This window comes from Dermacentor silvarum, chromosome 2, assembly GCF_013339745.2.
Source record: "Dermacentor silvarum isolate Dsil-2018 chromosome 2, BIME_Dsil_1.4, whole genome shotgun sequence".
Classification (NCBI taxonomy): Eukaryota; Metazoa; Arthropoda; class Arachnida; order Ixodida; family Ixodidae; genus Dermacentor; species Dermacentor silvarum.
The window spans coordinates 219,726,838-219,752,968 of record NC_051155.1 but is presented as its reverse complement, the minus strand read 5'-3'; the positions used below and the strand labels follow the sequence as shown (position 1 = coordinate 219,752,968).

The window sequence follows — 26,131 nt, the reverse complement described above, 5'->3', positions numbered from 1 at the left end:
GTCCGACTCGCAGGCCGCTCCGTGGAGCTATTCGAGCTTCGCGACGAGATGGAGCAGCTCCGGGGCAGCGTGGAGCGGCTGGACGCGCAGCTCAAGAGCGTCTCCCAAGACGTGGGCGGCCTGACGCAGGAGCTGCGCGCCAGCGCCCGTCTCCTTCAGCAGCTGTGCAGCGGGTGCGCACAGCTAGCGACGCGGTCGCCCGGCACGCCGCCGCCCGGAGGCGTCAAGCTGCCGCCGACGCAGCAACAGCAGCAGCATCAGACGCCGCTGGGGTCGCCCAACGGCCTGCTGCAGAGCCCGCCGCCTTTCAGCGCGACGACGCCGCAGTCTCAACTGCGCGTGTCGCATCAGGGCTCCCAGACGGACTGCAGCCTTTTGGAAGAGATGCTCATCAAGATGGCCGACTCGGGCTCGCCTCCCCCGAACTCGGGCTACTCCTCGGGCTCGTCCAACGAGGAGAGGGTCAAGTTCATCATCGGGCATCCGTCGCCGCGCCGCTGTATCGCTTCGTCGTCAGAGGACAGTGCCCTGCTCAGTGTGTCCAGGGACCATCTCGTGCCGTCGGCCACTCTGTCCTCGCGCTCTTGGCAAGTGTCCACCGAATTCTCGGAGGTGCCGGCGTCGCCCGGGAGGCCCGACCACGTCATCGATGTGGAAGAATCCCTGCGCCGGAGGCTCTCGACGGAACTGTAGCCAGTGTATCCGATCGCATAGCTGTCCTTCACCACCCGTCCAGCTCTAGTCAGTGGGGAACCGCGCCTTCGTGGAGGGCCCCGGCTGCTCTTTCGCGGCCCCTCTCAGACGAGTCTGACTGGCTTGCATCGTTTCTCGAGAGATTCTGTCGGGGAAACAATCAACCAGACCACACTCGGAGAAGATCTCAGCGCTGCACAGCGCAGGACGTGTAGCCCCCCTGCGGGCTGCCGTATAACATTTTTTCAGTAGCGGCGTTGCTTTAACCTTAGATGCAGACCACGCGCCTTGCGCTTCGTTCCAGTTCCAGCAAGAGAGAAAAAGTGCGACATCGCACGAGTTTCATGGCATCGCGGAGTTTTCGCGACGTTCAGCCCCGCTGCACTTACTAGCACCAGGACAACAGCTCACCTCCAAGAGCATCACTGCTGCTTCCCGCAAGAGACCAAAGCGACCCTATGGCGCATTTGCAATTATTTTCTCGGCACCACCAGAGGACGCTTTCATTGACATAAAGTCTTTTTTTTTCCTTGTTATCATTGCAACATTGCTGGCACAGCTCAGGCACGCCGAAGCAGGGAGTGTCGATGCGCCGTCTTTGTTTTGCGCTGCAGCTAGCGAAAGAGTTCCACCCTTGTTCCAGTATTAACAGCACACTTGCTCATTTCATCGCACGGCGAACTGCGTCACGATCGCGATGGCAAGACCGGAGCGCTGGGCCTCTCAAGTCCCCGCGGTGACTTCAGTGTGCGCGTGTGCTCTGTGCGTCTCAAGCGCGGCCGATACCCCCGTAGGGAGCTCTTCGAACGCTTGTTTTGCTTCATGCTGCGATCAAGGCTGCTTCCATCGCTGACGTTTCTGCGTAGAGCATCGCACCCACGCTGCGCTTCGGGCTGCGTACGGCACGGGCCTCACGTTCGAGGTCTTCACCTGCCTGCTCCTACGCCATATAGACTGCTGTGAACTCCCCGCTCCATGCATGGCCCTGCTGTAAATAACCGCAACAGAGTTGCAGAGGGAAAGAGACATTGGAGAGAAAAGACTTCCACGGACTTGCCCGCTTCGTTCTATTCACCCTGTGTCTGCCGTAGGGGCAGATTTCCAGTCTTCTTTCGCATATGCAGTTGAGTGAAATTATCGCGTAAGCCGGCATGTAACGCTGGCAGTCAGCAATATACTGGGTCGGTCACAGAAGAAGTGTCGTTTTTTGTAATATGCAAATCGAGTGTTCTTTTTCTTTCCCTCCTTTTGTGCTGCGTTCGTGTGCTTTTGCAAACGTCTGCTCTTGTACCCGCTTTCTTTGGCATCGTTACGCTTGGCACATGTGGCTTGACATTTTTTTCAGGAACTCAATCTGTAAAACGAAGCTTCGACGACACCCCCGTACTGTTAGATGGCTGTTATTACGTAGCATTGGCACTGCGGCAACAAAACGTGGAAACGGCACCATCATAGAAAATGGTGAATAGAATGCAAAATTCTTGCTTTCCGACGTGGCACCCGTGCTGGTACTTGGTTTCTGGCCTCACAAATAGCTGTTATACCAAGAAAGCAGAATTTAAAGTGGGCGTACACCTGAGCATACATTTCACAATTGAACCGAACAGCCCATGACGTCTGAAAACGGCTCTGCTCAAACTATCAGTAGTTCAGCAATTTGTCCAGAATTGTCTACTAGTACTGCCAGTCGCTGGAAATACTGAGGAAAACTTCAGATATACACCCACATACTCTTAGTGAAGAGCCTTTGGCCTACTATTCGCGTCATATCTTGAGCGCGGTAGATGATCAAGCATAAGACTAGCGTGTTGTTAACTATCATAAGATGCATTACCGGACTTAGTATCAATGATGGATTCTGATGAGCATAGCTGAAGAAAGCGTGGTTACTGAAGCCGAGTTTCTCCTGGATATTCGCAATGCTGTCCCTCGAAAAGAATTCACTGAACTAAAAAGAATAAGTCATAGCGTCAGCAGACGAAGCGTTCAATAATTGATTTCAGAGCAATGTCTCACGTTATATCGCTTCGCGTGTATGTTTGCGTGTACGACCTGCGTTTCTAAAGTGCTCAGGGTGTAGTTCATTACCAAAAACCCTAACATGTAGTTGCAACGCGAATATGCAGACGTATAAGTTCCAACGCAAGAAATAAAATAAGCTAATTCTTTCTTGTAATGCTTACGTCAATGAACCATTATGTCCCGAATTTCAAAATATGTACATCCAACAGAAATGCGAGATATCTAAATGAGAATACCACATTGAACGTCAGGAATCTAATATCCGAACATCACACATCTGTTACTACGTCTTCCTATATCACTAATTTCTCGAGCATGTGTTCTTCTGCCACTTTCAAACTCTACTCCGCCTCGTACTTCACGCAACAAAAAGTACATTTCTCTAGCAGTTCTTTGTGTTTTCAATAAGTATTTTTAAAGAGTGTGACTTTCAAAATATTTCGCAATGTAGAACATTTAGGTGGAGGCACTGACGGAATTGTGTTATTTTTCCTTTGATAGAGCGGCACCTCACGGTTCTGACAATGGCTTGTTACGTTTAGGCATTATATTCATAACACAAGAGTACCCGGCGGCGTATCTCACAATGCTGACTAGCTAGTGTCGTATTATTTATGATACAAAACGCGATATAATACAACATTTAGGATTCGTTTCTTGCAATGAAAAGAACACTCGCTCATTCACACGAGTTCTGCCCAGTCAGAGACATCAAGAGGCATTATTCCGAGACATCAAAGCAGCAAACAGCAAACCATCGATTGCTCAGCTTTCTTCGATTCCACGCACCCCCTTTCCTCCCCCTCCCCGCCCCCCTCTCCCCGCTTTTCAACCCTGTTCTCTTTTATGTTCAGTCAAACTACATAGTCTCACATGGTGGAACAATGTGTGAGCCAAATAATTCAGACCTATCGTCACTACACTGAATAAAATTTTACCTTCAGGTGCACCGCGATGCAGATCATCGTGTTTTACAGCACGACACGTAGCTGCCAGATAACGTTTCGTATTTCAAGAAGCAGTACTTACTTACGAACTTACGTAAGCGCATTACTATTTTTTCATTTGTTTTCGAGCGTTTGCTACTAGAGAATTGTTTGTGCATTTCGACTTACAAGAGCACGCTCATGCAAGCCGGGACAGCAAATTTCAGGGCTGCCTCGAAGGGGATACTGCCAGCGAGAATAGATTTTGTTTGCCATCATTACTCTTCAACAGTTCATACCGGGCTAACTATAGAAACTTTTCACAACGCAGTACCTACGAGTAACAGCAAAACCTTATATAACTCGCGTAGTCAATCATGATTGCAGTGCGTCATTCTATTTGCCCGCATTGAATGTTCAAACCTAGGTTACCTTTGGTCACACCTTTGCAACCTAGTTTACACATTTATATATATAATACAGCAAACGTTTTCTCGCAGGTAGGCACAACACTCGATGAAGCAGCTTGTGTCTGACCTTCATCTCGGACCTCAAAAAGTAAAAAGGAATGAACAACACAGTCATTGCCCTCCATACAATGCCACACACTGCTATTAGAACAGACATTCATGTTCAGGCGTAAAATGTTCTAATTTCACTTTGTTCACTCTGGCGGGAGAGATGTATTCCTTAATGACTAGAAACATGACGCAGCACCGAATCGTGCCTGTAAATGAATGTCCCTCGTTAATATTGGCAGGCCCACACCACCACGGTGCACCGATAGACAATCAGCCTTGAATGCAAGACGGATAAAAAAAAGAAATTAATTACTTTCAAGATGGAGTAAATGCTCGACATGCGAGAGACTGGCAACATTGAAGAAGTTCTGTTCGGTCGCTTTGTTTCGTTAATCAAACCGAGGACAGCTTTACCTTAGCAGTATTTTGGACCAGGCTAAGAGAAATCTACAGTGCGTTGCAAAAGTTTCAAAGCTACTGCACAGATGGCGAAAGCTACCGATTTCTATTAAAAGCTCATAGAGTAAAGACAATGACCGTTCTTCATATAATTATTTGCTTCACTTCCGTTTTTATTTCACATACAGTCAGTAAGTATAATATCAGATATAAACTAATAAATATAAGTGCACAACCTACATATAAGCAGTCTGTGGCACTGTGCTTTTAATAAGGTATCGTACACCGGATGTACACAAGGTGCCTGGAACTCCGATGCCACGTGCATCAAACCAAAAGTATTTCCACTCAAAGATTAAGATCCCTTTAAATAGCCATACACAAACTTCGTCCGTGTGAGTGGACAACTCCGATTAAGAACGCAATGGGTTCGAAACTTTTGTCAAACACTGTACGTGATAAGAAATGAAGTGCTGGCCTTTTCAGTTCATCGGGCCTCTTGTTGACAGCATAAATCCGGGCCAGCCTCCGACGCGATTCTTTAACTAGCCTTGTCATGGTAGGCAAATGATAACCATACTAGTGGCTTCCAAACGTTAGAACATGGAACAGAACGTGAGACAGCTCGTGCAGCCGTCGCAGAAACGTTGGAGCCTAAACAGCCTTGCGCTTTGAGTACACTAGAGACTAGTCGCGCGTATATTCGACGGCCTTTTTTGTTTCGTTGTTTACTAGCACATTTTCAGTGTTTATTTTGTTCCCTGGGAGTTGCAATTTTCCCGACATGCGCAACAACACTGTGACGAGTTAATCTAAATGGTCTTCGAGTAAATGGATACAACATTCTTCCAATCCTCCCTTTCACCCCTTCTTTTCATACGTCCTTCTCTAACGTCGACGGCAAACATATTATGCGCAGCTTATTCTGAAAACCGCTATTCTTATCACTGCTGCATCGTGATCGCTTAAATTTAGATTAAACTACGTTTCCTTTCTGCCGAGGACGATGCCACACGGTGGAATGTCATGCGCAGAGACACAGCTTGGTAAAGTGCTTGTGACAGTGTGCGTAAGAGTAGGCAACTAGCTGCTGTGAAGTCATGGATTTTCTTGAAGATACTGTCTTTCTTATACGCACTTGCGCCGTACTCAGCGGTTCCAGGTGCAACGTAGATTAAAGCAAAGACCACGGGGGTCCCCTCTCGCGAACGAGAAGCTACCGAATGAATTTTGATTCTTGAAACGTAGAAGGCGCTTTCTGTCAACGTGCAGTCGCAGTCATGGCCTTTATTTCGGCACAGCTTAGTACCTTGTTAATGATCTTTACAATATGCGTGAAAGCGTGAGGCCGCTTTGTTGAATACGTGACGTGCGCGAGGTGTACAACGCGTCTCAACAACGGTACACGGTCAGTGATACCCGCAATAAAACGTAGTTCGGTCCTCAAGCTCACCTACAAGACTTGACTGTAGAGCTCTCGTGAGACGGACCCTAAACGTTGTCATTGGGCGCCATGTGGTGCGACACAAAGAAGTGTGTAAAAAAGAACTGTATACTTGAATGCACGGCGACGGAGCGCGTACCGAGAAACGCATGCATACTATATACGTCTGATACGAGTGGCAAGAGTTGAAGACCTGCGTGCCTACATGTTGGAAAGTATTGGAATGCTGGAAGTATACGTGAGTGACATAACAAGACGTGGAATGTTCTTCTTGCTTATACTCATGCTTCTCACTTTATTCCTTTCGGCCACGATGTCACAACCTGTCGAACGTTGTTTCTCTAGATCTTTATTTTCAACGCCGTCCTATCATACCTTCTTTCCCTGTGTACATAGACTGTCCGTTTTTCCTCGTCACTTATGTACAACTCTAAAAATCTACACACAGCCCTCACGATCCACGTTCGAGAGCACATTTTCTTTGATTTTCTTTCTCATGACTCTTCTACTTAGTGTTACCGTTGCCTCTTTCTTCTTCTCCTTCATCTTACTCTTTCATGACGGACGAGCGGCGCCGGAGGAGCACCACATTGCAGACGATTTGTACGCGTCGGTTTATCTTGCGAATAAAACGTTCGAGAAACCGCTGTGCTTTCTTGTCGGCCGTCTCTTGCCATTTGGTGTGATTCCATACGCGCGTGCGTGCGTGCGTGCGTGCGTGCGTGCGTGCGTGCGTGCGTGCGTGCGTGCGTGCGTGCGTGCGTGCGTGCGTGCGTGCGTGCGTGCGTGCGTGCGTGCGTGCGTGCGTGCGTGAGTGAGTGAGTGAGTGAGTGAGTGAGTGAGTGAGTGAGTGAGTGAGTGAGTGAGTGAGTGAGTGAGTGAGTGAGTGAGTGAGTGAGTGAGTGAGTGAGTGAGTGAGTGAGTGAGTGAGTGAGTGAGTGAGTGAGTGAGTGAGTGAGTGAGTGAGTGAGTGAGTGAGTGAGTGAGTGAGTGAGTGAGTGAGTGAGTGAGTGAGTGAGTGAGTGAGTGAGTGAGTGAGTGAGTGAGTGAGTGAGTGAGTGAGTGAGTGAGTGAGTGAGTGAGTGAGTGAGTGAGTGAGTGAGTGAGTGAGTGAGTGAGTGAGTGAATTACGAGACGGAGAACAAACCTTACGTTTAGTAAAACTTTCAAAGTCCTATCTTACATTATTTAAAAGAAGTAACAATAAAATATCGGCCGACGTTCTAGTTTCACTAATGACTGGAACTTCTGAAGGGAATATATTTTTGCATTAAACGAATAAACGTAGCACAGGGAGAAAGAATACAGGAAATTAAAGCGAACACTTTGAAGGTAGTGTTCGATCGACGAGCTCGCGGCCGTATACAGCGCCGAAATGAAAGGGAACTTGTTTTTCTTTCTCAAGATTGAAGTTGTACGCCATAGTTCCACAATAAACAAGCGAAATAAAAAAAATTATCGACGTCTTGAACTTACGTGAGTTCACGGTAAACTTATTTCCGGTGTACAGCTGGTGCATAAGCGAACCGAGACAGCATAATTCATGGACTTGGGATCTAAGCGCTGGTAGGACACCGTTCAGCCCACCCTGCAGATTTAGCCAGTGACTGTTTGGAAACGACATTACGAATCTGGACTTCTTAGCTTCAAAGATTGAGGTTGCTTTCGCTATTAATGAAAGACGTGAGCAAAGGTGTAATGAAAGAAAAAGCAATTACTCGAAGGTTGCAAACAGGCTCAACTTTGTCAGTAAGAACCGTTACCTTCCTTTCGCACAGAGACCGAAACACCCAGGCCTCGCGTGTGCCTAGTAAATCAGGGAGCGCTTGACAAACTACTGACTGTGAACTAATATCCCTCGATGGGTTGCGGCATTCACACTGAGTTGCCGCGCCAAGATGGTTGCGACGGCAACCATTTCCTCGTGCTTCGACCGGCACCCTTTCCTTTCTGCAAGAAAACATCCCAGTGCAACAGCGAATATGCTATTCTTTTTCAATGGTGTGAAGTGCATCACTTTTCCCCAAAACTCTGCAGCTATGAGGAGAAGAAAGGACAACAGGAGAAAAATGACAACGTCGTAGCGCTGTGGAGAAAACCGAAATTTAACATTTCTCCCTCCTTCAAGACTAACCATGCTCTCCTTATGCGGCAGCAAGCAAAGTCAGCGTGTTGAGATAAGAACAAGTATGCATGTCGTTCGTTGACGCCGCTGACAGATTGCGGGTTAAGTAGCTACATTTATTTATTTATTTATTTATTTATTTATTTATTTATTTATTTATTTATTTATTTATTTATTTATTTATTTATTTACTTCTGAAAGAAAACCTGGGGCTTTTAGAGAAGCTTCGTGGACTCCGGGTTATTTTGACCACTAACATGCATTTAAACCTGAGTACAGGGGCGTTTCGAACGCGTTGGCATTAGGAGTGTGAAAGTAAAAAAGTATGTATAGTTTGGAAAGCCGGTCACGTGGTAGAGGTATAGAGCTATATATATATATATATATATATATATATATATCATAAGAAGCCAACAAACAAGGACACCAAGGACAACATAGGGGAAATTACTTGTACTTACTAATTGAACTACGAAAATGATGGATTAATGGAAATGGAAATGGATGAAGAAACTACTTGCCGCAGGTGGAGAACGATCCCACGTCATCGCATTACACGTGCGGTGCTCCTAACAATTGAGCTACCGCGGCGCCGTTTCTCCATCCACTTTCTGGGGGTATCTTAACGCAATGGCGTTAAGGGCCCCGTGTCGCAGAAAATGTGGCGTCGACAACCGGCGTGCGATGTCCGCGGGTGGCGGAGAAAATCATCCCCAACCATGCAGGCCCTCCGAATATATTTAGGTATATGCATATGCCACGCCTTCATATATGACGTGCAGTATATGTGGGTTATATTACCACACCATTCTATCACTAATGTTGCTCATACCGTGTCTCATATTCTTGACAAAGCTATTCCTCGGGATTTTGAGCATGACAATCCACAAACAAATGTCACGAAACAAAACACCCACAGCGCATGCCTTTTATGTTACATTTTCTCAGACTGAAATAACAAAAGTGCGAAACAAACACGGGAACCTGAAAAAAATTAGGTAATTTATTTGGCGCGGTTGTGCGCTATCTCCGGGAAAGGCCCACGCAAGAGGCTGCGTTTCTACCAGAAAGCTCGCCTATGTGCATAGCGTTCGCTGCCAGTGTTTGCCAGTAACCATTATGGTTGCATAAGCTGCAGTCGTCGGGAACCGTGAGAAGCAGTCGGGGATCTTTGAATGCTATCACCTTCCACTCTTAAAAGCGAAGCTTAAGCGTCCTCCAAATTTTTTTACTACTAGAACCATTTACATTTTCATTAATCTATCATGTCTTTAATTCGGTCAGTAAATACAAGTAACTCCCCCTATGTTGTCCTTGGTGTCCTTGTTTGTTGGCTTCTTATGACATGATTAATAAAAATCGGGCCCCTCGGTTCCCTTTCTTCTCGTTCATTACATAACGAAGGCCTCGAATCCTCGTCACATTGATGCCTTCAGGTAGCATCTGTGGGCTGATTGACCAGTTGCCTTCCCCCAAAAAAAGATCACGTACTCGTGACGCCTCCGGCAGAAAGGATGTTCCACATCCGCCGCCAAGGTTTGGGAGTGGTGGCGCTGGCTAACACTCCCAGGGTTAGTTCTAGTAGTAAAACATATATATATATATATATATATATATATATACGCCTAATAGGACTATATATATATATATAGGGCTCTCCAGTGACGCTGTGCACACGCTCAAAAAAATAAAAATATAAAAATTTGGAGCTGCTCGTCGGTTATATTCCACTTCAATTAATGATGTGGCACCACCGTGTGGACAGAGTGGCACACGGGTGGGAGAGTGACCGGCCGATCGGAGAGAGTGTATAAGCGATGTACTGCTCCTAGTGCTACTATGCAACACACGCATGGCAAAAACATCCATGCATATAACAACAGATGCAAAAGCACACGTTCACACCGCAAAAGACACAAACCGGAATCTCATATATCCATGGAGGAAGGAAAAATATAGGAGGGAGCATTACGTCATGCATCCAGCCTCGGCAAGCGAACGCTTCATGTAGTGGCAAGCGAACGCTTCATGTAGCCAGCAGTGGTGGCCCAACACGTGACCTCTTGCGTCCATGGAGATCACGGAGAATCGAGACTTGCCGAGACGTTTGGTTACCGATAGTTCTTATTCCGTGCGCGCTCGGCCGGCAGCTGCTCACCTGCAGGAAGGAAACAGATTTTTTCCTTGCTTTATTTTTGTTCTTGTTTTTGTTTATTTCAAGAGTTTCAAATGGTTTCGAATGGGTATTGAAAAAAAAATCAACCGGGAGTACTAAAACCTACCCCGCGTTCTGACGTATCCTCCATGCTCTGACGTTTTCACAACGTGTTGGGCCACCACAGTCGGCGTCAATCGCGTTGCGGTAGGCTCCCCTCCTTCTTTTTCCTTCCTACATGCATATATCCAATCTTATTTAACACTTAGAATATATTTTAGGGTTGTTATTTAAGGGTTGACAAATCATTGGGACCGCCAGAGTCCAGAGGAGCTTGCACTGAAACTGCAGGGGAGAGATTGCGAGCTTAAAGTCAATCATTGACCGCGCATCAAAGACAATCGAGCATTCGATGCACAGGAAAAGATCACATCAGCAAGACGTCGAGTATTCAGGCAGGTACTACGACTGTGGAACCGAACAACGCATCCAAAAGGTACAGCATGTGAGAAATTGTGGCACGGGCAGTTCTCGCGCGCAGTAAAAGGGCACGAAAGAAGTATGAGGTGTGACAAAAAAGTAAGTCCTGTGCATTTTCGCTGCGGCCCTGCGGCATCTTGCCTTTCCCAAAATTAATTTTAACGTCTCCTCGGCTTGCACCATCTCGTTCGAAGCCGATGCCCAGTACTGTGTCACGCAGTTTCAGTGGCTATACCAAACCATCTGACAACCGCGCGACATCTTGGACGAGAAAGAAGACGAAGAAGAATTGCTATGGCATCGCCAGCGGCTGCTCTTAGGTGGACCTTGGCCGTGAAGTCAAAGGTATAAACAAGTGAACAACTTTGACAGCCTCGGATTCCGCCCAGTGTCGGCCAGCGCGAATGGGCGAGGAGTCCGGATCGCCCTACGCTGGTGTATACCTCATACCAGTCGGCGTCGCAGTCACCTGGTTAGCGTTCTTGCTCCTTTACGCTAAAGCATCGCGTCGCGCTAAAGAGGACATACTCAAGGTACGTGCCCAAATGTTGATGTTACTTCATTCGCTAAGGCAATCTTCAATGCGAATACGTGTTGTGTGTGTATTATATATATATATATATATATATATATATATATATATATATATATACCTGTATGTGCGTGTGTGAATGAGAGGCATCTCTGACTTTTTAAAATAATTTTGAATCATGCTGAATGCAGCCCCGTCATTCTTGGTGACAGGGCAAGGACCTGAGGTACAGTATCACTGGACTATTTTTTCGCAATTATGTATATAAACGAAAATCGGCATCAATTTACAAATTTGCAAATTTGCACATGCACACACACACGCACGTGCGTACGCATATACACACACACCGCGCGCGCGACGTTTCGGACACGGCTCCTTCTGCACTTCGGAGGTGGCGGTGGGCCGCTTTTAAAAGACACAGACACTTGCACACTGTCTGACAGACGAAAAGGCGGGAGGGGGGGTCACCAGTTCCTTCACCAGTTTTTTTTTCGCACAGGGCACGAGATTTTACTCCGACGAAAACTTCGTCAGCGACGAGTTCGTCTACAACATAATTATTCAAACTGGCTACGAACCGGTAAGAACCGTATGGTTTCCTGTGCATTTTTGGAAGCAGTGCGTCAAGCCTTTAAAAAAACAGAGGCGATTTAACAAAGAGCGCTGGAGCACCGCCAAATCAGCTTGTTAGTGCGAAGGCCTTCTATCTGTCAATACCGGCACAATGTGTTTTATAACTCAATCACGCAATATTAAATAGAGTCGTAACAGGAACGTTAGGCTGACCTGACTGGTCTAAATACATCTCCTTCACCACGTGCAGCGTCCTGAAAATTTTCGCGCTAACGACTTTATTTTCAGAATGGCAACACAAGGGTTTCTTGCATGCCTCGACTGCTTAACGTCGATTATTCTGCCGCTCGCTTCGGTATCGCGCCGCCTATAGTCACTTTTCGCGCTAAGAACACATTGGTTATTCTTAAGAAAGTGCGGAGGCCGAATTTTCTTGTTGCGACTTCTTCTTTTTTTAATCAATTTGAAACTCTTGGGAGGCCGTAGGAGTGCACATACGCATGAGCATGCTACAATTAATCAATATTCGACAATATTCCATGGTGACACTTTCGGGTTTCGCTTTTCCGCCAGTACGCGTAACTATCGTGCGACGTATATCCTGGTTGTGCAAAGACAAGGAGGTCACGTGGGTCTACAATCAGCAATACTGTGATGAATTAATGAATATATCAGTGCTAAATGATGCCGCTAGGTTAGGGTGCATGTACGTATTCTACGAGAACTGGTGGCTCAACCGCTAAGCCCAACCTTCAGTTGCTAAGCCCCCGTAAGCTCGTTACAGTCCGCTACGTGTGTTCCCAAAATAATATAACCAGCAGGTTTGTCGGCTATGCGTCTTGCGCGCTGTGCGCCTCACAAAAGTAAACAACGTGAAATAATTTTGCAAGTATAGAGTAGTGCCACGATGGTGGCGACTCGAACAGGTCTGACATCACCAGCCGGCACTAGATAGTAGAATGTTGAACCAAAAATAAAATACATTTTTTTACATTTCGTTTTTCCAACTAATTGTGTTTTAGGCCTCCATTTCCTGTTAGTCTATTCATATTTAACTAATGTATTTGTTGTAATGCTTACAGACGTACCCCCCATTGTGGTTCATGCACTCATGTAAATTTCTGTCCACAGTACCTTGAAACAGTATTCAAGTGCCCTGGTGCCTAATATCTTATCTTCCGAATAGTATTATTATTGGGCCCGCACTGCTACGGCGCACACTAATACATTAGAATGTGTGTGTGTGTGTGTGTGTGTGTGTGTGTGTGTGTGTGTGTGTGTGTGTGTGTGTGTGTGTGTGTGTGTGTGTGTGTGTGTGTGTGTGTGTGTGTGTGTGTGTGTGTGTGTGTGTGTGTGTGTGTGTGTGTGTGTGTGTGTGTGTGTGTGTGTGTGTGTGTGTGTGTGTGTGTGTGTGTGTGTGTGTGTGTGTGTGTGTGTGTGTGTGTGTGTGTGTGTGTGTGTGTGTGTGTGTGTGTGTGTGTGTGTGTGTGTGTGTGTGTGTGTGTGTGTGTGTGTGTGTGTGTGTGTGTGTGTGTGTGTGTGTGTGTGTGTGTGTGTGTGTGTGTGTGTGTGTGTGTGTGTGTGTGTGTGTGTGTGTGTGTGTGTGTGTGTGTGTGTGTGTGTGTGTGTGTGTGTGTGTGTGTGTGTGTGTGTGTGTGTGTGTGTGTGTGTGTGTGTGTGTGTGTGTGTGTGTGTGTGTGTGTGTGTGTGTGTGGTGTGTGTGTGTGTGTGTGTGTGTGTGTGTGTGTGTGTGTGTGTGTGTGTGTGTGTGTGTGTGTGTGTGTGTGTGTGTGTGTGTGTGTGTGTGTGCGCGTGCGTGCGTGCGTGCGTGCGTGCGTGCGTGCGTGCGTGCGTGCGTGCGTGTGCGTGCGTGCGTGCGTGCGTGCGTGCGTGCGTGCGTGCGTGCGTGCGTGTTGGACGAAGCGCAAGTACGTTAAATACAGCCGCTGCCTGTAATCACGAAAGTAAGCGTGCTACTACAGTCACGCAGCAGTATTTTCAAGGTTCACGTCTGTTCTTTTCAACGCCTATAATGGAGCGAAGGACTAGAAAAACTACAAACCCGTACTCTTACTTCTAACTGACATTATTCAGAAATGACGCGAGCATAAATAATAGTGTGTAATTTATTCGTACAGCCTATGTGTCTTTTTTTCTTGGCGCTAGAAGAAGACATGAATCCCAACCACCAGCCCGCCCAAACATTAACGTTACTCAATTCTAGAGATGACAGCTCTATCGACCGAACCCATACAGTCGTACGGAGCCACTGCAAAGCATCCAAAGAAATGTCGTGCTGGTCTCGCTTACTAATCGCGCACAAAAATGTAGCTCCATGTCTTAACTCCTCTTACCCAACATATTAGCTACTGTGCGCGCTGTAGCATGTTCACCCGCAAGTGACTCTTCGAACAGATCATTAAGTAATACCTCGATAGCGTTAAGGGCCCCGTGTCACCGAAAATCCGGTGTCGGTGTCGTTGTCGGCGTCGGTGTCGGTGTCGGCGGCATTGTTCGTTAGAGAAAAATCATCCCGAACCACACAGGCCCTTCGCGTGGCGCATTGGCGTTACTGAACTAAATTAATTTCTCAAAGTAAAATGCGTCATAAAATTCATAAAGTACGACTTAAACACAACCTACAGGCATGATAGCGTCGGATTGTAATTTGAATATACGAGAAAACATAAATCTGTTACGCGGAAACTCAAACACAAACCCTTTTTCATCTGCCGTACGAGGTCTGTCTTAGTGGGAGCGGCGCGCCCCACTCGGTTCCTAGCAACACCATCCAGATGGCGCTCGCCTCCGCGCATCCGTGTCAGCGGCGGCGCCCGTAAAGCGAGGGAAAGAAAAAAAAGAAACAGAATGCTCGCCTTCCTGCATAGCGTTCGCCGCCAGTGTTTGCAGGTAAACATTGCGGTTACATAAGCTGCAGTAACATAAACAGCCTGCAACACACCCAGCGCCTCTGCAACACGCCGAGCGCCTCTTTTTCGTTTCGATCATGGGTGTGTACTTCTCAGTCGAGAAAGCTAACGATCGTATGTGCCCGCATTGGCAGGAGTCCGGAACGACTTCGGTGCTGGCTATGCGCATCGTGGGTGACGAGGCGTCCGCGCTTACCTACCTGTCTCGTTGCGGCCTGGAGTGCTACGTGTTGACCACGGGTTCACGTATCGGAGTCTGTCTTACGTCCAGCTTCGACGTGGGCCGCGTTCAGGCCATCATCTTCGAGGTTGACCCGCGCTTTCCGCGTTCCAACTGGTACATACGCACCTCTCCGTTTACAGTTTAGCGCGGTCCTTGGTAGCACTGTGCCTGCGAGCCCGCAAGAGTAGGAGAATTCGTGATTGGTAGTCAGCGCTTACAATTTGTGTAACACTTCGCTTATGTGGAGCAGTTAGTCACAGGGGACCCCGATCATATAAGGAAAGCTATACGGAAGAACTGGAGATCGAAGGGAGAGGCCTCCGTCCTGCAGTGGACATAAAAATAAAATATAGGCGGCGCCGCCGCCGGCGCAGCAGCAGCAGCAGCAGCAGCAGCAGCAGCAGCAGCAGCAGCAGCAACTGGAGATCGAAGGGAGAGGCCTCCGTCCTGCAGTGGACATAAAAATAAAATATAGGCGCGCCGCCGGCGCAGCAGCAGCAGCAGCAGCAGCAGCAGCAGCAGCAGCAGCAGCAGCTGCTGCTGCTGCTGCTGCTGCTGCTGCTGCTGCTGCTGCTGCTGCTGCTGCTGCTGCTGCTGCTGCTGCTGCTGCTGCTGCTGCTGCTGCTGCTGCTGCTGCTGCTGCTGCTGCTGCTGCTGCTGCTGCTGCTGCTGCTGCTGCTGCTGCTGCTGCTGCTGCTGCTGCTGCTGCTGCTGCTGCTGCTGCTGCTGCTGCTGCTGCTGCTGCTGCTGCTGCTGCTGCTGCTGCTGCTGCTGCTGCTGCTGCTGCTGCTGCTGCTGCTGCTGCTGCTGCTGCTGCTGCTGCTGCTGCTGCTGCTGCTGCTGCTGCTGCTGCTGCTGCTGCTGCTGCTGCTGCTGCTGCTGCTGCTGCTGCTGCTGCTGCTGCTGCTGCTGCTGCTGCTGCTGCTGCTGCTGCTGCTGCTGCTGCTGCTGCTGCTGCTGCTGCTGCTGCTGCTGCTGCTGCTGCTGCTGCTGCTGCTGCTGCTGCTGCTGCTGCTGCTGCTGCTGCTGCTGCTGCTGCTGCTGCTGCTGCTGCTGCTGCTGCTGCTGCTGCTGCTGCTGCTGCTGCTGCTGCTGCTGCTGCTGCTGCTGCTGCTGCTGCTGCTGCTGCTGCTGCTGCTGCTGCTGCTGCTGCTGCTGCTGCTGCTGCTGCTGCTGCTGCTGCTGCTGCTGCTGCTGCTGCTGCTGCTGCTGCTGCTGCTGCTGCTGCTGCTGCTGCTGCTGCTGCTGCTGCTGCTGCTGCTGCTGCTGCTGCTGCTGCTGCTGCTGCTGCTGCTGCTGCTGCTGCTGCTGCTGCTGCTGCTGCTGCTGCTGCTGCTGCTGATTATTATGATGATGATGATTATGATTATTATTATTATCGGAAGAATAAAAATGCGTTTCGAGAGCGTACGACAAGGATTAACACGTCATGACCGGCACCTTACGGCTATATACTTGAAAAGGAAAATGCGCGATCGTTGCATTACACCGATTACTCACATATGGGGAGAAACTTGGAAATTAACTAAGAAGCTGTAGAACGCGTTAAGGACTGTTCAGCGAGTGACGCAACGAAAAATTATATATGCGTAACGTTAAGAGGCAGGAAAATAGCAGGGTGGATTACAGAGCAGACGGTGGTAGCCGATATTTTAGTTGACATTTGAAGACAAAAAAAATGGAATTGGGCAGGCCACGTAATTCTTATGGCATATAACCGGTGGTCTATTAGACAGAGTTGTATAATTGGTGCCGAGGGAAGAAACGCACAGTCGAGGACGGCAGAAAATTAAGTCGTGTGGCGAAATTAGGAAAGTTGCAGGCTTATGATGGAGTCAGAGTATATATACGCAAGACAGAGGTAATTGGCTGATGGATGAAAAAGGATTTCGTCCTGCGGTGGATATGAAATAGACTGACGATGATGACGTCTCCTGGTATTGCGGTGCTGTCCTGCGTCAGTACTCCTCCGCTATGTCATACACCCCCGTATGTATGTACTACATTGTTCCATTCTCCTGCGGCTCGCACACCGGTCCCGTCAGGAAAGTGGACCGCGTGGATCTGTGGGACCAGACGCGGGCCCTGCACTACGTGTTCGTCATCAACCGCGTGATGTTGTTTGCCCAAAGGCTCACGGAGCGCTTCCAGCCCCTCGATGCCGAAGGTGGAGCTCAGGTGCCGGTCGACGTGCGCTTCGCCAGGTAAGCAGGCTCGCCCGCGCGCCGACGGTTTTGCGGTGAATCGGCGCAGTCTTTTATTTGCGCGGTGAGCCAATGCGGCTGAGAGAAAAGAAAGTGAGATGAGTCGTGTAGTCAGTTCCTGGAGTTCTCTAAGCTATTCAAAGCTTATGATCGTAATTTCTATTGGCATCCCCTGTAAAACTGACGGCGACAAATAGTCACCTATAGCATGCTTGATCTAATCAGGTTATACTTAGGTGTCACCGAATATTAATTTTTTCCGAATACGAATTGAATACGAATATTAAATATCAAATATCGAATGTAATATGAAATATGAAAGCACAGACGCATATATTTACACCTGGATTATTTATATTGGTATAACCATGTGGTTATACCAATATAAATTCAGCCAACCAAAAGAACAGGCTGGCTTCAGGAAGGGATATTCTACGATGGATCATATCCACGTCATCAACCAGGTAATCGAGAAATCTGCGGAGTACTATCAACCTCTCTATATGGCTTTCATAGATTATGAAAAGGCATTTGATTCAATAGAGATACCAGCAGTCATAGAGGCACTGCGAAATCAAGGAGTACAGGGAGGCATACGTGAATATCTTGGCAAATATCTACAAGGATTGCACAGCAACCTTGCTCTCCAGAAGAAAAGTAGAAAGATACCTATCAAGAAAGGAGTCAGGCAAGGAGACGCAATCCCGCCAATGCTATTCACTGCATGCTTAGAAGTATTCAAGCTCTTAGACTGGGAAGGCTTAGGAGTGAGGATCAACGGCGAATATCAGCAACCTTCGGTTGGCAGATGACATTGTCGTATTTAGCAACAATGGCGACGAATTACAACAAATTATTGAAGACCTTAATCGAGAAAGTGTCAGAATTGGGTTGAAGATGAATATGCAGAAGACAAAGATAATGTTCAATAGCCTGGCAAGGGAACAAGAATTCAGGATCGCCAGTCAGCCTCCAGAGTCTGTAAAGGAGTACGTTTATCTAGGTCAATTACTCACAGGGGACCCTGATCACAAGAAAGAAATTTACAGAAGAATAAAATTGGGTTGGAGTGCATACGGCAGGCATTGCCAAATCCTGACTGGGAGGTTACCACTGTCGTTGAAAAGAAAAGTATACAATCATTGCATTCTACCGGTGCTAACATATGGGGCAGAAACTTGGAGGTTAACAAAGAAGCTCGAGAACAAGTTAAGGACCGCACAAAGAATGATGGAACGAAAAATCTTAGGAGTAACGTTAAGAGACAGGAAGAGAGCGGTGTGGATCAGAGAACAAACGGGGATAAACGATATTCTAGTTGACATTAAGCGGAAGAAATGGAGCTGGGCAGGCAATGTAATGCGTAGGATGGATAACCGGTGGACCATTAGGGTTACAGAATGGATACCAAGAGTAGGGAAGCGCAGTCGAGGATGGCCGAAAACCAGGTGGGATGATGAAGTTAGGAAATTCGCAGGCGCAAGTTGGAATCAGCTAGCGCAAAACAGGGGTAATTGGAGATCGCAGGGAGAGGCCTTCGTCCTGCAATGGACATAAATATACGATGATGATGATGATGATGATGATGATGATGATGATGATGGTGGTGGTGGTGATGATGATGATGATGATGATGATGAACCATGTGGTCAATCGTGTACTGACTAGTGCAAGAACGACAGCTGACTAGCAGCCACAAAGGATCAGTTTTAATAATACGAGCACTAATTGTCATTAAAAGAGTGCACGAATAGCCTCTCAAAAATTTTAGAGCCTGGTTGGAAACAAGCTTTTCAAGAAATAAAGGCTGCTGTATGACTAGCTCTCACAAACCCTAAATAAATGGTTTCCGACAAAAGATTATAACTTATCGAAAAAGAGAAGAAAAAAAGTGCTGGAGGATTCATGTGCGGTTGACACATGTAAAAGGACCGCTTGCAAGAAAAACATCGAATGTCGTAGCGTAAAAGAAAACTGTTAGATGACTAGGCTACCAAAAACACCACATGACACACTACCCAAGCAAAAGTCACAGATAGTCATGTATATAGGCTTCCACCGCAAAACAGAAACCAAAGTTCACATTATAATTTTGTTTCTGAGTTTCTCCGAAAACATTTGTCGTTGTTCATTCACTCCTGATAACTTTCAATGCTTTGTTTAGCAGACGGAAAACAGTCTGGTTTAACATTCAGTTGTTACGAAGAATTTGGTTAGTTTCAGATACTCGAAAATACTGATAGGGTTTTTTTTTTTCTTTTTTTAATACGAGTTGTTCGTGTGTGGTATTGAATTCGTATTCGAACCTTCGAATATTCGTCCACCCTATTTATACTACATGTACAGCAGTCTTACATGTTGCCTATATTTCATTTATCTACTCTCTCTATTAAAATCTCTACATCCATATTATGCAGTTATCTATGCTTGTAAAGATCCCGGCTCCATCGATTTCCTCCCTCCTTTTTTATTTCTTTTTTTTTTTCATCAGTACTCCAAACGTATCTTGCTTACCATCGATTACAAGAGTGACAAAAGGAAAACAAAACTGAATACAGATATTAGAAAACACATGATTCAATTATACAGAGTATAACATCAAACAAGTTGGCCATTTATCCAATTGGACTTTGCGTTCAAGCCTCTGTGTTGGAATAAATTTGAGGTCTCTTCGATACGGCCGCACTTTCTGCGCTATATACCGGGAGCGCAGGACATTTGCCCTCAATTTGACAGAGCTGGGAAGGTTGGATCGACCAGTGCTTGGTTTACGGCAGAAAGGATACTGTTTCATTGCATGCTTGAACACGATAATAAAAGCCTTTTCCTATCCACGGCAGCATTCGCTATCGTGTCCTGACAGTGATGCACGGCACGCCCGGCTGTATTACTTTCGCTTAACATTGACACTCCTGTCTTTTTTCCTTTTTTTTTTCCCCCGCTGGCTAGGATATGTAGTCTGGCGCAATTGTGTCCAGACATAATTGAGTGCACAGTGCCTATAGTTCTGCGTCTCTACCCGACAGGACCCTGCGGCAGTTCCACCTGCCACTGAGCGTGCTGGATTTTCCGTACGGGTCCCGGTTCACGCGCGTGCAACGGTTGGCCTCTGTAATGGCGCTCGGCCTGGACGCCATGCTGGTCGACTGCGCACTGCACGGCTGGTGTCCCGAACGCGGCGGATCCGGCATCGACCTCGGCAGCGTGCTCCTCTCCGCCGTCTTCCTCAGCGCCTTCGTCTTCGTCGGCACACTCGTCATCACGTTCGCCTTCGAGTGAGTTTCACCCGCCGCGGTTGAATAGTGGCTTTGGCATTCTGCCGCTGGAGCCGGAAGTGAAGGGTTCAATTGCCGATCGCAGTTGACCGCTAAACCCCATGGTCATAGAATGCTTCAAGTCACCACTTACTAGGAACACGGTGCACTTTGAATGGCATTATATGTAGCGCGTTGCGGATGAGGAGAAAATACGAAGCGGCAGGACATGGCCCGTGTGCAATGCGCTACGTCTAATGCTTGTTATCGATCACCAACAAGCCTAATAATTGCTACCTTAGTGAAGTTCACGTTAAAGACTCTGTGGTGGCCGTGACGGACCCCAAGCACACCGTTAAGGCACCCCTGACAGTCAGGTGCAGCTTCGTGACGTCAAGTCATCACACAAATGAAAACGTCAGTGGCTCGCCCCTCCACAGAAAAATTACCCCAGCAGGACCCGTTGGTCACCTTGACAAACTGTCCTTTAAGCGATGTCTTAAACATGAAACGCTTCAGCGGCTCCCCCTGGTCTATCCCCACACAGACGACAGTCACTTAGAATCTACAGCCAAGATCAACGTAATCCATTATAAAGCAACACGTCGTCTTTGCGCTAGGCGACGAGGTTTTAAAGAGGAAATTTCGCCATAAAGTTGCAACGAGGAACAAGAGCCACTGGGCACAGGTTCAGGCCGGCGTCATGATGCACCAAACATTCATGTACCGGTTACAGACCAGTTCAGGAGCTATGTTTTAGGCGTTTTTGCTTCGTGCAGTCCACGTATATACTCGTAGATTGGCGGCAACATGAAATTATGTTTTCACCAATACATCAACGAGCTATTCGGAGGTTACTTCCATGCTTTAGCATCCAAAGCGCATATAGAACTCTGCGCCAACTTCGTGGAAAGAGTATACAACTTTGTAATAAGCTGAGACGAAGTTAAACTCCGTGAATACGAGTACAGAATATTTAGTACAATAACGCGCAGGTCTAAGAGGTGTCGGTATGAAGAATGTGTAAGGGGGAGGAAAACGAGGGCGCGTGCCACCTGTTTGGCATGCGATGTGCACGTGGTTATATCGCGCGGCGCTCCCACTGCTTCGCCAGCTACCGCGCTGAGCTACGGACTTTGCTGCTGCGCTGCCGTAGATCAGTGATTGATACAAGTCATTGTTCTATACGGCCGCGAACGAAGCTGCTTGCTTGTTCTGCAATTTGCAGAGCGATTTCCGTGCTGGCAGAATTAGAAAGAGCTTCTAAATAGTACAGCACCCCTAGTTGCATTTGTATAAAAACAAAATGTGTTACCCGAGCACGGAAAAAACTCTGGCGTTAACGAACACGAGAAATAGGGGGAAACAAGAACACAAGTAAGCATATGTTGCCCGATATTTGTATTTTTCATCGGTTAGTGTCAACGTCGTGTTGTGGATGTCCAAACGACGTTATTTATTTGTATTAAGCTGTCAAGGTTAATGATGGAGCGCACGCCATAAAATAAGAGTCATTTTGGTTACTATAAGCCCCACCGTTTTACCATAGCCGGTGTTACAGACGCCACATGACACCTATATCACCTGCGTGAATGCTTGAAGCTTAGCACTGTATAAGCTTGAAGCGTCAGTGCCACCGCTCCTTGATATGGCACCCAGAAGTATTCCGCGTCACTTTCCCCTCCACATTAGAGCACTGCACGGACCCGGGCTGATCTAAAAGCCCTGGCCCGAGCCCGCCGCCATGAAGTCAAATAAAGAAAAGCCGGCAGATCCCACGCCATGTGGGAATCAATGTTATGCGAAGCAGTATGTGGGGAGCCTACCAAGTTAACGAAACGATCATGAGAGCACCTAGACGTAGGCGGCTGTTTCATGACCTGCATGACACGTATGTCATGACCTATCATTTATGCTCGTCATACAATCTTGCCATACTGTGCCAATTTTGGTACATACCAAGTTAACAAAACGACCATGAGAGCATCAAGACGTAGGTGGTTGTTTCATGACCTTCAAGATACACATGTCATGACATTCATGTCATGACCTATCATTTATGTTCGTCATACACTCTTGTCATATTATGCCAATTTTGGTACCTACCAAGTTAATGAAACGAGCATGAGGCGGCTGTTTCATGACCAACATGACACGCATGTCATGACATTCATGTCATGACCTATCATTTATGTTCGTCATACTCTTGTCATACTATGCCAATTTTGGTACATGCCAAGTTAACGAAACGACCATGAGAGCATCAAGACGTAGGTGGTTGTTTCATGACCTCCAAGATACACATGTCATGACATTCATGTCATGACCTATCATTTATGTTCGTCATACACTCTTGTCATACTATGCCAATTTTGGTACCTACCGAGTTAATGAAACGAGCATGAGGCGGCTGTTTCATGACCAACATGACACGCATGTCATGACCTATCATTTATGTTCGTCATACTCTTGTCATACTATGCCAATTTTGGTACCTACCAAGTTAATGAAACACGCATGAGGCGGCTGTTTCATGGCCAACATGACACGCATGTCATGACATTCATGTCATGACCTATCATTTATGCTCGTCATACAATCTTGCCATACTGTGCCAATTTTGGTACCTACCAAGTTAATGAAACGAGCATGAGGCGACTGTTTCATGACCAACATGACACGCATGTCATGACATTCATGTCATGACCTATCATTTATGTTCGTCATACTCTTGTAATACTATGACAATTTTTGTACATAACAATTAACGAAACGACCATGAGAGCACCAAGACGTGGGCAGATAGATAGATAGATAGATAGATAGATAGATAGATAGATAGATAGATAGATAGATAGATAGATAGATAGATAGATAGATAGATAGATAGATAGATAGATAGATAGATAGATAGATAGTAGATAGATAGATAGATAGATAGATAGATAGATAGATAGATAGATAGATAGATAGATAGATAGATAGATAGATAGATAATAGATAGATAGATAGATAGATAGATAGATAGATAGATAGATAGATAGATAGATAGATAGAGATAGATAGATAGATAGATAGATAGATAGATAGATAGATAGATAGATAGATAGATAGATAGATAGATAGATAGATAGATAGATCGTCAGTCTCGAAGCGGCAAACGTTCGCCAAGAAATACTTCGCATGTAAAATAAAAATGGCAAGTTCCGTGTGGCGTCATGTAGTAGTGACGGCGAAGAACATAGCAACAAAAGTGTGAATAATGAAAGCTTCTATTGGGCAAACTTGTGCCCACAAAAGCAAATGACACTCAAAACACAACGATAGCGGCGAGCACGGTCGGCGATTGTCGAAATCTGATCTGGGGCTCAAGCGCATCGGCTTTTAGTCGTCAGACGTTCCAACGTAATCGCTGGTGCCCGCGCGTGCCTTCCAGAAACTACTACACAATTAGTCTCGCGCATGCGATCTGATTATACAAGGTTCGGCGGGAACATACGCAACAGATATAATCTGCGATAACATTCGAGTAAATTCCAAATCATGCAGGCGCGTCTTGCGCCGAGCGATAACGTTTAACATTTGTAAGCCGGTGAAAAGCGGTCACCGGAGAAAGATAAGCAAGTACACGTGTCAATATGATTCCACATGAGCGTTACCCTTGCCTGTCACCAGTTACACAATAACCTACAACTAGACCGTAATTCGTTTTTCGAACCACGGGATCTCAAAAAACGCTAGACCAGCCTTTAAAAGTAGCAGTAAAACCATACATTACAATGTTGTTCGCATACCAGTAGAGGCTGGAAAGGGGAAATTGAGGCTACGGAGATACAGCAGAAAACCTTGGGTACCTAGGTGAATTTCTATCAGGCCAGTGTACGGGCCGGGTACGGACCAGGTTTGAAATCACCGCAATAATCTATGTACGCGTAGTATTACACAATAACCTACAACTAGACCGTAATTCGTTTACGCTCAGAGGCTATTGGGCCGAACCAAACCGGGCCGGGTGTGGATCTTTCAGGCCCGGGCCGGGTACGGGCCAGGTTTGAAATCACCGGGCAGGGCTCTGGCGTACCAGCACATGGCACTTTCGGATTCAGATTATTCAGATTATTTTTTTAATTCCGCCTAATTATATAATCAGTCTTAATTAATTAATCAACTTCTCAACTGTTACAATTAGCTGAAAAGTGTCAATGAGAAAATTGTATAGGGCAACATGAAAAACTCCCGATACAGCTTTCTGTTGTTCAATACGTCCTACACAAAAGTGTGACGTTTGTGATGTGTGATATAAGTCTCGAGCGGCCAGTCGCGCCGCAAAAATTTTGCGTGTATTCGCTGGCTTGTTTCGCGCTCGAACAAACACATTTATGTAGCGCGCATTGAGCAATATAAAGCTGTATCGGGAGTTTTTCACATTGCTCTACAATTTTCTCATTGACGCTTTTCATATAATTAAAATATTTGAGAATGTGATTAATTAGGACTAATTATGTAATTAGGTGGAATTCAAAAAATCATCTGAGTATCTCCAAACGACGGCACACAACATTACCTTGGTTCTGTCCAGCTACGCGTGGCAGTTGCATATTTTTAAATCTTGGTGCATGATAGTTGGGACACCCTTATAATGTGTAACGGTACGATTTCCCTGCATTGTAGAGCTACCCACATACGGATGCGTACTACGCGAGAGACGCCTCAAAAGAAGGTGCCCTATGAAGAGACTTTCTCCGATACCTCACGAATAAAGTTTCATCAGGAAACTTTACTCCACCACACTCGTCTTCGCGACACAGATTTCATCTATACGCATACAGGTTCTGCTACCAAGACGCCGACCGGGACCACTGGGCGCGACCCGCAGACCTGGACCACATCTGCAAGACCCTCAACGCTAAGCGCGCTTCCACAACGTCGCGCGCGGAATCCTCCAAAGAAGTCACGTATCGCGACTTCCGCAACCAGGACGCCCAGGTAAGCGCGCGTCATTCGTGCAACGCGCTACGGATAGCGTGGCCTCCGAGTGGTTCGACAGTCTTGGAGGCAACGCTAGGTGATATACGTTGGCTAACGAAAAAAAAAAAGTGTTTTAAGGTTAGCTCGACGTAGAAGACGTCCATTTATATGTTTTCAAATAAATTAAACGCTAGTCATGCTTCAAGCACAGATAAATTTAGTTTTCTAGGTATTATACGGCAACATTGATTTGTATAGTATATCTAATTACCTGCAGACGAAAACTGTTGAAAACCTGTGGGGTGCTGCTTTGCCCCACAACTGCTGTTCGCCAATCTGTCTTTCTTGCCCGCTCAGTCGCTGTGATGAAAAACGGAAGCCTGCCATTGTCCCTGTTTGTAAATAGCAAAATGGTCTCAAGATTCCTCTACTCGAGTAATCCGTGAAAAAAGCCCGCCCGCCGTGGTTGCTTAATGGCTATGGTGTTGGGCTGCTAAGCACGAGGTCGCGGGATCAAATCCCGGCCACGGCGGCACGCCACACCCGTGTACTTAGATTTAGGTGCGCGTTACAGAACCCCAGGTGGTCGAAATTATTCCGGAGTCTCCCACTACGGCGTGCCTGATAATCAGATCGTGGTTTTGGCGCGTAAAACCGCATAATTAAAAAAAGCAGCCAA

At 46.9% G+C, this 26,131-nt stretch overlaps 2 protein-coding genes across 2 annotated transcripts in view; one reads left to right on the top strand and one right to left on the bottom strand.

The window, feature by feature from the left end:
* LOC119442684 (potassium voltage-gated channel subfamily H member 8) overlaps positions 1 to 6,656 on the top strand; it is an 81,326-nt gene extending 74,670 nt beyond the window's left edge. Inside the window, exon 13 of the mRNA XM_037707649.2 lies at positions 14 to 6,656. Coding sequence (XP_037563577.1) covers positions 14 to 693 — 680 coding nt within the window. The 3' untranslated portion in view covers positions 694 to 6,656. The remainder of the gene's footprint in view (positions 1 to 13) is intronic.
* Positions 6,657 to 15,563: 8,907 nt separating this feature from the next.
* On the bottom strand, positions 15,564 to 16,352 carry LOC119441231 (putative uncharacterized protein DDB_G0271606; the record flags this gene model as incomplete). The annotated part of the gene is made up of 1 exon (XM_037705875.1): positions 15,564 to 16,352. A coding segment is annotated over one exon (789 nt), but the record flags the coding sequence as incomplete, so codon positions are not given.
* Between the last annotated feature and the right edge of the window lie 9,779 nt (positions 16,353 to 26,131).